The 13,083-nt window shown below is 48.4% G+C and overlaps 2 protein-coding genes across 4 annotated transcripts; one reads left to right on the forward strand and one right to left on the reverse strand.

Annotated features, from left to right (window-relative positions):
- The first annotated feature begins 437 nt into the window (after window positions 1-437).
- On the forward strand, window positions 438-7,621 carry TRADD (TNFRSF1A associated via death domain). 3 transcript variants are annotated; one of them, XM_078879519.1, is made up of 5 exons: window positions 438-524; window positions 2,349-2,513; window positions 2,955-3,211; window positions 3,952-4,222; window positions 5,101-7,621. In XM_078879519.1, exons 2-5 carry the CDS (start codon window positions 2,384-2,386, stop codon window positions 5,379-5,381), a joined length of 939 nt encoding a protein of 312 aa, XP_078735645.1. In that variant the 5' UTR covers window positions 438-524; window positions 2,349-2,383; the 3' UTR covers window positions 5,382-7,621. The 3 variants fall into 3 exon arrangements, with proteins under 3 accessions (XP_078735645.1, XP_078735644.1, XP_078735646.1); XM_078879518.1 differs by lacking the exon at window positions 438-524 and adding an exon at window positions 561-660; XM_078879520.1 differs by lacking the exon at window positions 438-524 and adding an exon at window positions 636-640.
- An 81-nt stretch (window positions 7,622-7,702) lies between these two features.
- GINS3 (GINS complex subunit 3) lies at window positions 7,703-12,387 on the reverse strand. The gene is made up of 3 exons (XM_078879397.1): window positions 12,138-12,387; window positions 10,921-11,151; window positions 7,703-9,793 (listed from the first exon to the last, which is right to left on the reverse strand). The coding sequence occupies exons 1-3, from the start codon at window positions 12,303-12,305 to the stop codon at window positions 9,560-9,562; spliced, it is 633 nt and encodes a 210-aa protein (XP_078735523.1). The 5' UTR covers window positions 12,306-12,387; the 3' UTR covers window positions 7,703-9,559.
- Window positions 12,388-13,083: the final 696 nt, after the last annotated feature.

Genomic DNA, 13,083 nt, shown 5'->3' on the forward strand with positions numbered 1-13,083 from the left:
AAATGAGTACCCGGTGCGATGTGTTTTCAGTTTCAGTTCCATTTATTTGGTATAGCCCTGTGAGCCATTCGGCTCTTGAATCGGGTGCAACCGCAACAAACAAAAACATGAACAAGAAAACATCTTAAAGTGAGTAAGTGACTATATGCAAACAGAAAATCCAAGAAAATCCGGCAAAATATTGCAGAAAAAGCACCGTACACCACGCTGTGTGCAAAAATCCCAGTGGGATGCAAGTCAAACAACCACAAGACAACTTAGATTAAGGCCATCGGTTTAACTCCGTACTACAACAAACAAACAAGGCCAAAGGCAGCCGGGCGTGGTGTTGGCCACCATGTGCCGTGCCGGCCTTTACAGGTGCTCGCAAACAGCACTTGCCCCTACGGTCTGTTGAGGCTACACGGGGGGCTTTTGTCTTTGTGGATGGGTATGGAGGAAGTAGTGCGCGCGCAGTGCGCGTGCGCACTGAGGCACGACAACGCGGAGGAAGTCGCTCCTCCTGTGGTCGACGGGTGCTGGAGGTGAGTCGCCGGGCGGATCACATTCAGAGGCGCGACGCGGCGGCCACTCGCGGGTCACGGCGCTGCTGTGGGACTCGCGACTTTGGCCACGAGACGTGGTGGTGGTGGTGGCCGTGGTGGGAAGGCGATCGATTGGGTTTGTGTGGTGGTGATGGGGGGAGGGAGATGGGGGGAGGGGGGAGATGAGGGAGATGGGGGGAGGGGGGAGATGAGGGAGATGGGGGGGGAGATGAGGGAGATGGGGGGGGAGATGAGGGAGATGGGGGGGGGAGATGAGGGAGATGGGGGGGGGGAGATGAGGGAGATGGGGGAGGGAGATGGGGGGGGAGAGAAGAGGGAGATGGGGGAGGGGGATGTGGAGATGAGGGGAGGGAGATGGGGGGAGGGAGATGGGGGGAGGGAGATGGGGAGATGGGGGGAGGGAGATGGGGAGATGGGGAGATGGGGGGAGGGAGATGGGGAGATGGGGGGAGGGAGATGGGGGGAGGGAGATGGGGAGATGGGGAGATGGGGAGATGGGGGGAGGGAGATGGGGAGATGGGGGGAGGGAGATGGGGAGATGGGGGGAGGGAGATGTGGAGATGGGGGGAGGGAGATGGGGGGGGGGAGATGGAGGGAGATGGGGGGAGGGGGATGTGGAGATGGGGGGAGGGAGATGGGGGGAGGGGGATGTGGAGATGGGGGGAGGGAGATGGGGGGAGGGAGATGGGGAGATGGGGGGAGGGAGATGGGGAGATGGGGAGATGGGGGGAGGGAGATGGGGAGATGGGGGGAGGGAGATGGGGAGATGGGGGGAGGGAGATGGGGGGAGGGAGATGGGGAGATGGGGAGATGGGGAGATGGGGGGAGGGAGATGGGGAGATGGGGGGAGGGAGATGGGGAGATGGGGGGAGGGAGATGGGGAGATGGGGAGATGGGGAGATGGGGGGAGGGAGATGGGGAGATGGGGAGATGGGGGGAGAGAGATGGGGGGAGAGAGATGGGGGGAGAGAGATGGGGGGAGAGAGATGGGGGGAGAGAGATGGGGGGAGAGAGATGGGGGGAGAGAGATGGGGGGAGAGAGATGGGGGGAGAGAGATGGGGGAGAGAGATGGGGGGAGAGAGATGAGGGGGGGGCCTTCATAGACCACGGCTTGATGATGCTGATGGATAAACTTACAAAGTGATAGTTTGATGTATAAACTTCCAGTGTATCCATCAAACTATCAGTTTATCCATACGCCGCCGTGAAGACGCCCGTATGCATTATGTTACAACAGTAATCGTATTGTACATACGTTTCCGGAATTGGCAAAAAAAAGTGTTTAAATAGTAAATGGATAATATATTAATGTTAATTGATTCTTAATTTAAAATGGCTCTACGAGCCCCTGAGAATAATTTACGGACCCTCAAAGAATTCCCGAACAATGGCATGTTGTCTTGTTACTGCTGCTGATGATGCATTGGGAGCGGTGATCACGGCATAAACGAATGATTCAACACATTCCGTGTGAAAGAGAACTCGCGTAATTGTTGACGTTTCGGTTAAGATCCATCGCCTTGGTTACGAAGCGCCGAAGAGAAAAAGAGGACCATTACCAGTAACGTCGCCAATTCTGTATGTTCCTTCTATATTAGTGTTAGTGATGAAAATCTCTCGTCAGAATCCTTGGGGCAATGATAGCCTCGTATAATTATACAGAGCCAAACGATTCCCGAATGTGCCTCACTCTGACCATGTGCCCCTAATATTACTTAACATTTATTTTATTACATTAGATACATATTTTGGTAACAGGTAAACGTGGGTCATGAATTATTATTTCTGTTCCTCATTTACAGTGGCGCTGGTTGACACGGAAGGCGGCCCCTTGAAAATGACGCAAGACTTCAAAGGCCAGGTTACGCTTCGGATTTTTCACGGGGTAAAGGACCTCCAAAAGCTATGGACAGAGAATCATGAAGACAAGAAACAACTTCACCAACTCATCTACGATGCCATCAAAGGTGAAATAACTTTATTGTTCCTTGGCCGTCACCCCTGTCGTCCCCATTCACTTGCGCTCAGTCTCCGGCCGCATGAGACACACATCTTCAGAACGTCCCGTAACCGATCATTTATCCATCACTGCAAACATCTTAGTTGAACTAATCCGGTACTAGAGGGAGATATATTTGTTTATCTGGAATGACTGCGTTTCTATTTTACCACACGCATTCACTTCTGTGACTGTATGGGCTTCCTGCATTGTGGCCTGCCCAAAAATGTTTGAAAGTCCTATTTGTCCCGCAGCAAGGGTAAAGGTTTCCTGCTCCTGTCCTATGGATATACTGGTGTATATTAAGGGAATGTGGAGTTTCTGGTCATTGTGGCAGCCAGCGTGGGTGAGCGTTGGCCCGTTTGCTCGTTTAAGTGTGAAGACGCTTTGACGTGACGTGTCTCTGCAGGAGACGGTGATGATCATCCGGTCATCTTGAAGGTACACAGCACGCTGTTTGGCGTGGACCTGCGGTTTGACAGCAGGACGTCGTGCTCAGTGTTTCTGAATCACTACATGAATGGGGACATGGAGTTACAGCTGAATCGAGGCCCCGCATCAAACCATCAAGACAGATACACCATCTCCCTCCAGGTGCGAGATCAAGTCCTCGACAAGCGCGACTTCCATTTGAGCAAATGGCTCTGTCTCATCGGCCAAAATGAGGTGAGCCGCTGCTGCGATCATGGTGGTACGCAGGATTGTCAGGAATTGAGGTGGCTGAGTGCATGGCCGTAGATTGGTGTTGGGGGGTAAGGGGAGGGGCAGAAAGAGACAAGTGTAGGATTCTTTGTTTAATCGTAGCTTAGTTGACGACTACATGCAATTTGTGTATTTCGTTCAGTAAATGTCTTATTCGAGATGACTAAAGCAGTCAATAGTTTAATCCACTATTAGTTATAAAAATTTGTGTGAGGGGGCGTGTTATTTTTCCTCCCCCTCAATATTATAGGTCGGCCATTCATTGAACTTGGTAAATCTTTAAAAATGTATATATAGCCAATTAACAGTTTTGGTCTTGTTTGGTGCACTGTGGTCTCCAATAACATGACTTGATTATCATTTGTCTACGTCTTCATTCAGGCCAGTTAATTTCATCCCATCATAGTCCAGCCCTGCTTTCATCTCTGGTGGGTAGTCGTAGTCATTATCACGCTTAATTATTTTAGTCAACCCATAGTCATAGTTGACAAAAAACAAAAAAATCTGGTCTCCAATGACGACAAAAGCCACCATTTTAAAATTGTCTTACATTTAACCCAACACATTTCCATCTTTCTCTTCTCCTTTGGTGCTCTGCTTTAATGGCAGTTCCTTAGACACGTGTCAGCTGGTTGCCAGGGCACACTGAGGGCATGCTGGTGGTGAATGCAGTGTCAACTGGCTTGTTCTGCTTCCCTCCACAGCCCACGGCCTTGCAGGATGACGAGATGGAAAGAATGCAACAGGATTTGTCGATACTGAATTTGAACCCTAGGGATGCGAGTGGAGGTGACCTTGTAAATTCTAATGCTGGCCCGAGTTCATCTTGTCAACTGGGGGGCAATCGGTCAGCCAGCAATGTGGATTCGTCACCGCAAGCTTGTACTCAACCGGCCATTCCAACTCATGATGCATGTCTGAGCGCTCCAATGGTCATTCCAGAGAACACGTTTCTTTTCCAAGAAATACTATATGGTGAGTGAAATTTTTGTACAAATATTAGAGTTTGTGACCAAAACTAAGAATTCATGCCAATGAAAGGGAGGCTAACATTGACTAGACTTCTATCGGTGGTAATACACTGAGATTCAAAACTAAAAGAAAATTGTGAATTAAGTGATGCACTCTATGACTGTGAGGACACAGTGTACTGCCTGATGTCACGTGAAATGAAGCATCGTTAGCCCAGCCGCTGGCCCTGCTTGGCCCTGAACCAGATTTAGATTACTTGTGAGGCCAGAGTGTCACGGTTTAGTTCCAACTCGGTAGAGCAATTAGCCGGTGGGAAACCACCCATACCGTGAGGTTTTCCATGCTGGCTTGGCGTGGTTGAGCCAGTGGAGAAGTGGTGCTTGTTACTCAACCCATTGGCTGCCCTGGGCCCTATTCGTCTGATGAACCTGTGTCTTGGTCACACCCACTCAATGTTAACCCCACTGACCTCGGTTGTGTTGACTGGCCAGTCCCACTCCCATCACACCGCCACCCCCACCCTCTCCAATAATCACCTCTACTCCAAGCTTGTCTCCCATTGTCTACAGCCTCTTGAGATGCAGTTACATTCATATTATCATCACTAGTTCGTTCATTAGGAAACATTCTTGAGGTTCACATCTCTTTTCGATGCAGGTCCTAGCATGATGGCAACAAAACATGAGTTCCACATAAAAAATAATTATATAAATAATATTTTACAGCCCGATGTCAATCCACTGCCTGTTGTGGAGGCCCATCTGCGAGCAGCGGCATTAGCAAGCAATTGCTCGCATCACTGTCTTTGCTGAAATCCCAACGATGTAATTGAATTGACCGTGCAAATAGGCGCGATTTTTGCATGATTGTGTGTTGCACAGACGACCGGCAAATCTCCGCAGACGATCACAATAACTTCGCAAAAAAAGTGGGCAACGGTTGGAAGCCTGTGGCTCGGCAGCTGATGAGAACGTGCAAGGGCCTGGAGGACCCGACCATCGAAAACATCGCTCATGAATACAACATTGTCTACGAGCAGGCCTTCCAGATGCTGAGAAAGTTCATGCAGAGCGAGGGAAAGCGAGCCACCTTGAGCCGTCTCGTAAAGGCTCTCGTGGATGAGCAGCTGTGCAATGTCGTAGAATGTCTGCTCGGCATTTAAAAGGGCTGGGTTGCGATGTCTGCACTGCCAAGGCTCTTGTACCTCTTACCCACTGCCATATCAAAAGCTGAGCCAGCACAACCTCATGATTGAATGAAGTCGACTCACTTCTTGGGCAAAGGGTCTTTTCAACAGCACCATTGGATGAGACAAAATCCTTGTGTCCTCTTACAGGCAGGGTTGGGAATAATAAGAAATTATTGAAAGTAAATGCCCAATAATGTTTTATTTTAATTGGCTTATTTAGATAACTGACAGTAATATCCTCACCACTTAAAACTGGTGCATTAGCTGCAGCGAGTAACAGCATTTTAAGATAATGGGAGTATTTCATTGTGCATTATATAATTCCCTGGGACCCGTTGGAGTTGGATCCTGGTGGCTCCCACACCCCCGAGTATATTTTTATGGGTTTATTTTGGGTTTCATGCAAAACCGAATGTATTTATAAGAGGACGGAGCCATGATGTAACCATTCGGTGTGAAGGTTGCGTAATGTTTCTTGGAAGAATTCGCCAATGCATTGGTAAAATGTTACCCTACAGGTTTCTGCGACATTTTGCATGGGTATTGCCGATTTGTTTGTAAAAGACTTCGAACAGTTTTTCAATGAATCTAACATGCGTTCAAGCATTAAGTGTGCAACAGTTAATGTATGTACTTGTACAGACAGTCCCTTCGTCAGGCCACTGCTGGTTGAGGGCCTCCCTACGTAGTGTGGATTATAGGGGGCCACTTGATCATACTTCACCATAATGGCACCTTGGTAAAGTACAATTTTGCTGCACTGCCAAATGCTGCCCACTAGATCTAGCCCCGCAGCCAAGCAGTCCAGGCTCAAGCCTGCTTAGTTTCCGAGATCAGGTTTATTCCATGTAATTTGGTCAAAGATGTTCATGTATGTTAGATCTGAAAGCGTCCAAGTCCAAACTGTATTTGGCAATGGGTGTGTTGGCAGACTTTTTTACGGCGATATCAGAATATAGTTGGTGGATCACGAGGAGTGTGAGCCACGAATAGACTGATGGGGATGAAGCGTTCGTAAGTGTAGGAAGCCGATGAACAGTGGAGGTCTTTGAGCAATGCAGTATTCCACATTTTCCTACCGTTCCGTAAGCATTCTTGATCAAAACACCTCCCTGAAAACGTCTTAAGACTCAGTGAGGTTTTGCACCTTAATCTATGAATTGTTCCCCCCCCCCCCCCGCATCTTGCCTACGAAGTTTATTTGAAATTCTGCATCAAAATTGTAGCCTCATCATGCTCCAAACATTAGAAACTTCCTATTGCGGTACCATAGAAAATGTAATATTTTGTTTAATATCCAATTTTGTTGCGTGCTCAGCCAGGTGTGGTGCATTGAGACAGGGCAGGATGTCACTTTCCTTTTGTAGGGGCCAATCATTGGACAAACTTTGTTCACTTAGCACAAAATTGTTCTAAAATTTGTCAACCCCAGAGGTATGATGGACTGAGTTGACACTTGACCAAAATTTTAACTTGCAACAATTTGATTGCAAGTTGAGCACTGTATTCTTCCAGCCCTATGCCAAATTTATTTAGTTTTACAAACTGGTACACTTTACAAATGATATAAAGATTTGTAGCAATAATTGCCAGTTTTGTCTTAGATGTTAGATTTTTTGCAAATTTTACACATTTGGGGATGAATTGTATTTTTATGCCTTTTTTACCCATGGGTTCAGGTTTTGGTAATTTTTACTCCTTCAATTACGAAGTATATTTTTTATTCGCAACATGTACTTTTGATGCGACCGATCCCTCCAATAATTTTTATATATAGTATACAAATAATCATGATTAAACTTAAAATAAGTCAGCATTGTACCATTACTGTATGCAAACATCACTTGCCTGAATGCGAGATTTGAGGTTTAAGGCCTCCGGTATGATTCTATGCAAGTTACCCCACAGTGAATGCATGAATGTCATAGACTGTTTCCATTGAGGACAAACAAAGTTGATCATTCATACAATACATTAATGTAATTTGAGTAACTTTACCTATTCCAATACTGTACAAAATTATCTCTTTCAACATTACCGTTTCCAGTCATTTACATGTGGTTTTTAGTTTGTTCCTGAGTATACTTGGATGATCCGTCATGTATTTTAAAAAGGTTGCATTTATTTGTCAATGTGAAGGACTTATATTTTTAGCCATCAATTTTCCAAACAATTCTTACCAAGTAGCCCTTATTAAAATGTTTACAAATGTATTGGAAATGCAGTTTTTTATTATAACACAACGTTTGAGCCACCCACATTGAACAGAATAAAATGTCAAGCCACAATGGATTTAATCACTCATTTATTATATTGTAATAAACACTCTTTGGTTCTTTCGGTAAAGTCACGTAGAAAATAAAATAATAGAATACGACGTTTCGGTTGCAACACAAGCAGCCAATGGTAAAACACAGACACGGAAACAACATAGGCAGACACATGCAGAGACACACCGAGCGAGACACATCAAGACAAGACAACTTATCTGTGCTGACACCTTAAATAGAGGGGGGAGAGGGGGGAGGGGCCGGGGCAGAGATGATGGCTGCTTGTGTTGCAACCGAAACTTCGTATTCTATTATTACTTGATTTTATTTTCTACGTAACTTTACCGAAAGAACCAAAGAGTAATTACTGCAGTCACGAAAGCTTCGAATCTAGTTTGTATTAAACACATTCATATTACTTCGTGGTGTTGTTACTAAATATGCTTACAAATTGAAAATGACTAATCCATGCAATGAACAAGCATTTCAAAGACAATTATCATCAGAGCCACAAATTTCCAATTGGAATGTATGTGAAACTCGGGTAATGAATACACGTAGGCGGAAGATCACAGCTTGTGAACTACGCTGCTGTGGAGAAGAATTTTACATGTCCTGTGGACAGAAAAACTTACTTAAGTGTACTGTGAGATGTGAAAAAGCTAGACTAGTCAGACAATTATAGACAGAAAGCAAAGTAATTTGGACACCCAAGCTTGGTGTGATTAGAACAATATAGAAGGAAAAACGTAGAGACCTAGATAGTGCATTTTAAATGTAACGGGGAGGACTGCATATGAATGTTAGAACAAAATCGCAGTGTGGTCACAAATATTCAGGAATGACCAGAAAAAAGGTTGGAATTCTAATAAAAACCCAGTTTAGGTTATATACACTTTTGGTTGGGTTTATGGTCGGGCCCAACCTTATCGTGGCTAACGCCACACCAGCCTTGGCAGCAGTATCCAACTTCCTGCAGAGTCGCAATTAGAAGATCATCGACATACATAAAATACGGTGGATCAGTAGGGAGCCACCCCTTTCCCAGCGTAACGATCGCCTTCCCATTGGAACAATCGTAGCATGATTGAAGGCATCTCAGACTATTATAATATGTTGAATAGTCCAGGAGCAAGAGGGCATCCCGATTAGAATGTATGAACTGTTTGTCATCTGAAGAAAACCCACACATGCAAGGGGGAGGGGGGGCAACACTCAATCCCTTACAGAAGGAACAGATTATATTACGCAATGCCATCTCTGTACCAAGTCAGGGAATGGCACCTCAACGCCTACGGGAGAAATTTCGCAATATTTGTGCAATCCACCAACCCTTGCCTCCAGTGCTGGATCATAGGTGTGCATAGCCACCACCGCCTGACTAGATACATAGCCAGGCTGTATATCGCGGCTCGAACTCAACTTCTAAACTTAATTCATGGGGGGAGCGGCAAAAAGGCTTTTTAAGTCACGGCCACGTAAGTTTAATTTCCAGCGCTATAGCCTCCGCATCGATCGTGCATTGGAGCTGCCGCCCTTGAATCAACATATAAATGTTGCTCCCTACTGTGTGGACCGGAAGCCACTTGAAGGGATCTGAGAGGGAGCTCTGATCTCTGCTCACGTGGGCTATTCTCAAACATTGGCGGTGGTTGGTGGGGGGGTCGCACTGCTTTGCGAAAGCCCCGAATTAATTTTTGATCTCATGGCATGACACTGATAGCACAATTCAGATAAAACTGAGGATAAGACAAAAATGGGAATGACATCACCAATGGTGTCACTAAACACTGTAAAGCGGCACTTTGGCCTGCAACTCTAACCGTTTTTTGTATCGCAAACGATACACGCACGTCGGGGGCACGGTAAGGCATAGCGCCTTCACATCCTGTCAAGGTCGGCGAGCTTGCGCTTCCTCATGTTGCTGACGATGGCCGAGGCGGTGAGCTGCGAGGCACGGCCCTGCTCCCACGCCGCCAGGGCCTCCAGGCTGCGCTGGCCACGGCGGAACAGCGCGCGCTCGCTCACGTCCAGCGGCGCCGTCAGCGCCGACGTGTCCTCGTCAAACGCGTTCTGACACGCGTCCATTACGCGGCGGAAACGCCCGGAGAATGCCTGGCGGAGTGGAGACACGTCGTTGCATTAATCATTAACTGGACAATTTTTATCCCCCCCCCAACTCAAATATCAGTTTAGAAATATGGCAGTCAAATTAGGACGATGTTATTTCCAACTGTATGACATCACTTCCACTTCACATTTTGCGAGACATTTTTATTATATAAACGCTGGCATTTGAGTTGGGTAATTGATGTTGGGTAGTCAATGTGTAATATTCGTGCAAGAACATATGTTTACATGTACATTCAGTTAACACAATTATTTGTTTGCATATTTTAATATCTGTTGTGCCACGTGAAAAACGAGAAATGAGTCAGAGGCCAACGTTTGCTATGGTCCAACTGTAGAGGCTGATATCACGATAGATGGAATCAGTCTAAAATTTACGCTCTTCGGGAAAGAAACTTGTCGATAAAATGGTGCAAAAACTATCTCCGTAGAATTTGTAAAGCGCACAGCTTTTGCAGAAGCGTGGGTAAAGGCATAAAAGGTGGACAAAACCAACACCCACATTCGCCCAAGCTCTGTCGTCCTATATTTGGATGTTTGGCCATCTCACCTAAAAGGTCACCAGCAACGGTTCAAGCAAGCTTGACGAGACAATGAATATTGAAACTGGTTCAGAGTTTGCCTGTGTTGAACCAATGTGGCTGAAGATATGCTGTTGCAGTGTTCTGCATTGCAAGGGCCATTTGCGAAGAACACTGTGCTGGAGCGTGGTCAACAACACGGAGACCCCCGTGTGCACGAAGAACCCACAACAAAGATCCCCTGTATAGCCTGAACAGACTGTAGGGGCAAATGCTGTTAGCGAGCACCGATGAAGGCCAGCACGGCACACGAGGTGGGTGGCCAACACCACGCCCGGCCGCCTTTGTCTCAGCAGTGGCGATGTTTACACATTGCACCAGGTACTCATTTGAGGCTGAGTCGACCTAGGGAAGGCCCAGGACCGGTTCAGATAATCGTCACTGGGTGTTGGCCGTGAGCGGGGATCGAACCCGGCTCGCCAGGTTCGTAGCGCAGCACGCTAACCGCTATCCCACCGCTCCCCACTACCCACAACAACACGGAGACCCCCGGTGTGCACGCAGCACCCACAACAACACGCACAACAACACCTGCAGCAGCGCCTGGGCGATCTCCCCGCTCTCGGGGCTCTCGAAGTGCAGCAGCTGCGTGCCCAGCGCGTAGTAGTAGGGCCCCATCTTGTGCAGGTCCACGACGCCCGGGTCTGCGCCCAGGACGGTGCGCCAACCCTGGCGGTACCCACGCGGCGTCTCCACGGACACGACGCGCCGCCGGTCGCTCAGCCCCTTGGCCATCCACAGCGGCAGCTCCATCTGCTTGCCCTGTGCGCGCCGAGACGGCGCCGCGGTTAACATCGCGCGCCTTCGACGTCGGGGGAGGCACAATGGGACCCTGTGGCCTCCCGCCACCGGGATGCTGCCCAAGTTTAATGGGAAGCGCATCCAAAGGTCGCCGGAGTGATTTCATCTCGTTGCTATCAGTTGCGTTCCAAGGGTGAGCAACACAAAACAAAGATCCCCCGTACAGCCTTTACAGACTGTAGGGGCAAGTGCGGTCAGCGAGCACCTATGAAGGCCGGCACGGCACACGAAAGGGGTGGGTGGCCACCACCACGGCCGGTCGCCGTCGTTTTCCCAGTGGCGATGTTTACACACCGCACCAGGTGCTCATTTGAGGCTGAGTTGACCTTGGGGAGGGGGCCCAGTACCGGTTTAGATAATCGTCACTGGTGCTGGCCGTAGCGCAGTGCGCTCACCGCTCCATCACCGCTCCCCGTACACACAGTACACACACAGTACACCCATGCACACACACAGTACACACACAGTAGACGCACGCACACTACACGCACACACACAGTACACACAAAGTACACGCACACAGTACACACACAGTAGACGCACGCAAAGCACACGCCACGCACATTACACGCACACACAGTACACGCACAGTACACACAGTACACGCACAGTACACACAGTACACGCACACACAGCACACGCACGGTGCGTTGTCCCACCCCCGACCGCATAGCCGCATGAGTTAATTCAAACCACAGCCATAAATATGCCACATCGCATAAAACCGACCACGCGTAAGGCGAGGGCAGCCTGTCTACAGTTTGCTCTGCCACCTGCTGCACCTCCGCTTAGCGCTGTTGGCTCACGCACGCTGCTAGATTACAAACCACGTACATAGCCGCCGATGTTCGGGATAGGGCTATCGCTACGAAGTGGGTAGCGAGCTATGGATCGGGCCTCAGTCCTGTGGCAGGGCAGCTCATGTCATCGTCCCGTGGTGTGCGCACCGCGGGGAGGCCAGCGTCGTCGCTGCTCTTGTCCAGGAACCCGAGCCGCGGCAGCGCCACTTCCACCCGGCACGGGACCTTCCCGTGCGTCATGAGCACGTCGTCCAGGCTCAGGTAGTTCTCCTGCAGGCCGCCCGGCGGCACGCGAGCGTAGCCTTCCTCCTCCATGCGGGAGAGGAGAGAGAGAAGAGGAGAGAGAGGAGAAGGGCGGGGAGAGGCGAGAGCGGAGATTGCGACCCACCACGGCCGCTTCCCGCCCAAAATGTTGAAACTGGAAGATGCGGAAGTCGTCGGGGGTCACGGGAGCAGCCGTCAGCCAATGGGCTCGGCGCTCGCGGCGTGACGTCATATTGCGAGGTACCCTTGCAGGTGGAACCTCGGTTAACGAAAGGGATGCGTTCGCCAAAAAAACCCCACACGCGTTAAGCGAAGTTTTCGTAAATTGGAATGGCGTTTCCCTCCCGTTTAATGTGATGCAGAAAAACTATTGGGATGTGTTTTCGGACAGACATTGTAACTCTACTCAAAATACAACAATAATAATAAAGAGCACATATTAAAACGGTTGAATGATAATAAAATAAAACCTTTCAGGGAACTCACCAATATAATACGGAGGTGTCACCGTTGGACTGCAGGGGTACCGTCGATGGGTGGCGGCAGCCTCCCGATGGTGCGCGGTGACATTTCGTTAACGCGAAAATTCCATTTCGTTAACGCGAAAATTCCATTTCGTTAATCCAAAAGTGTCCTTAGTTTTTCAATAGCGGCGTTCACGCGAAATTTCGTAAACCGAACGTTTGTAAGTCGAGGGATACCTGGACTGTAATGACCCAATATAACAAAAACTTAACGAAATTTCGTGAATATTGGAGTACTGTACTACTTTATGGCAGTGTTACTGACGAATGCGTTGAGGTTTTACCCAGTTATTATTTGTCCTCGT

The sequence above is a fragment of the Lampetra fluviatilis genome, chromosome 54, assembly GCF_964198595.1.
Source record: "Lampetra fluviatilis chromosome 54, kcLamFluv1.1, whole genome shotgun sequence".
In the NCBI taxonomy this organism is placed as follows: Eukaryota; Metazoa; Chordata; class Hyperoartia; order Petromyzontiformes; family Petromyzontidae; genus Lampetra; species Lampetra fluviatilis.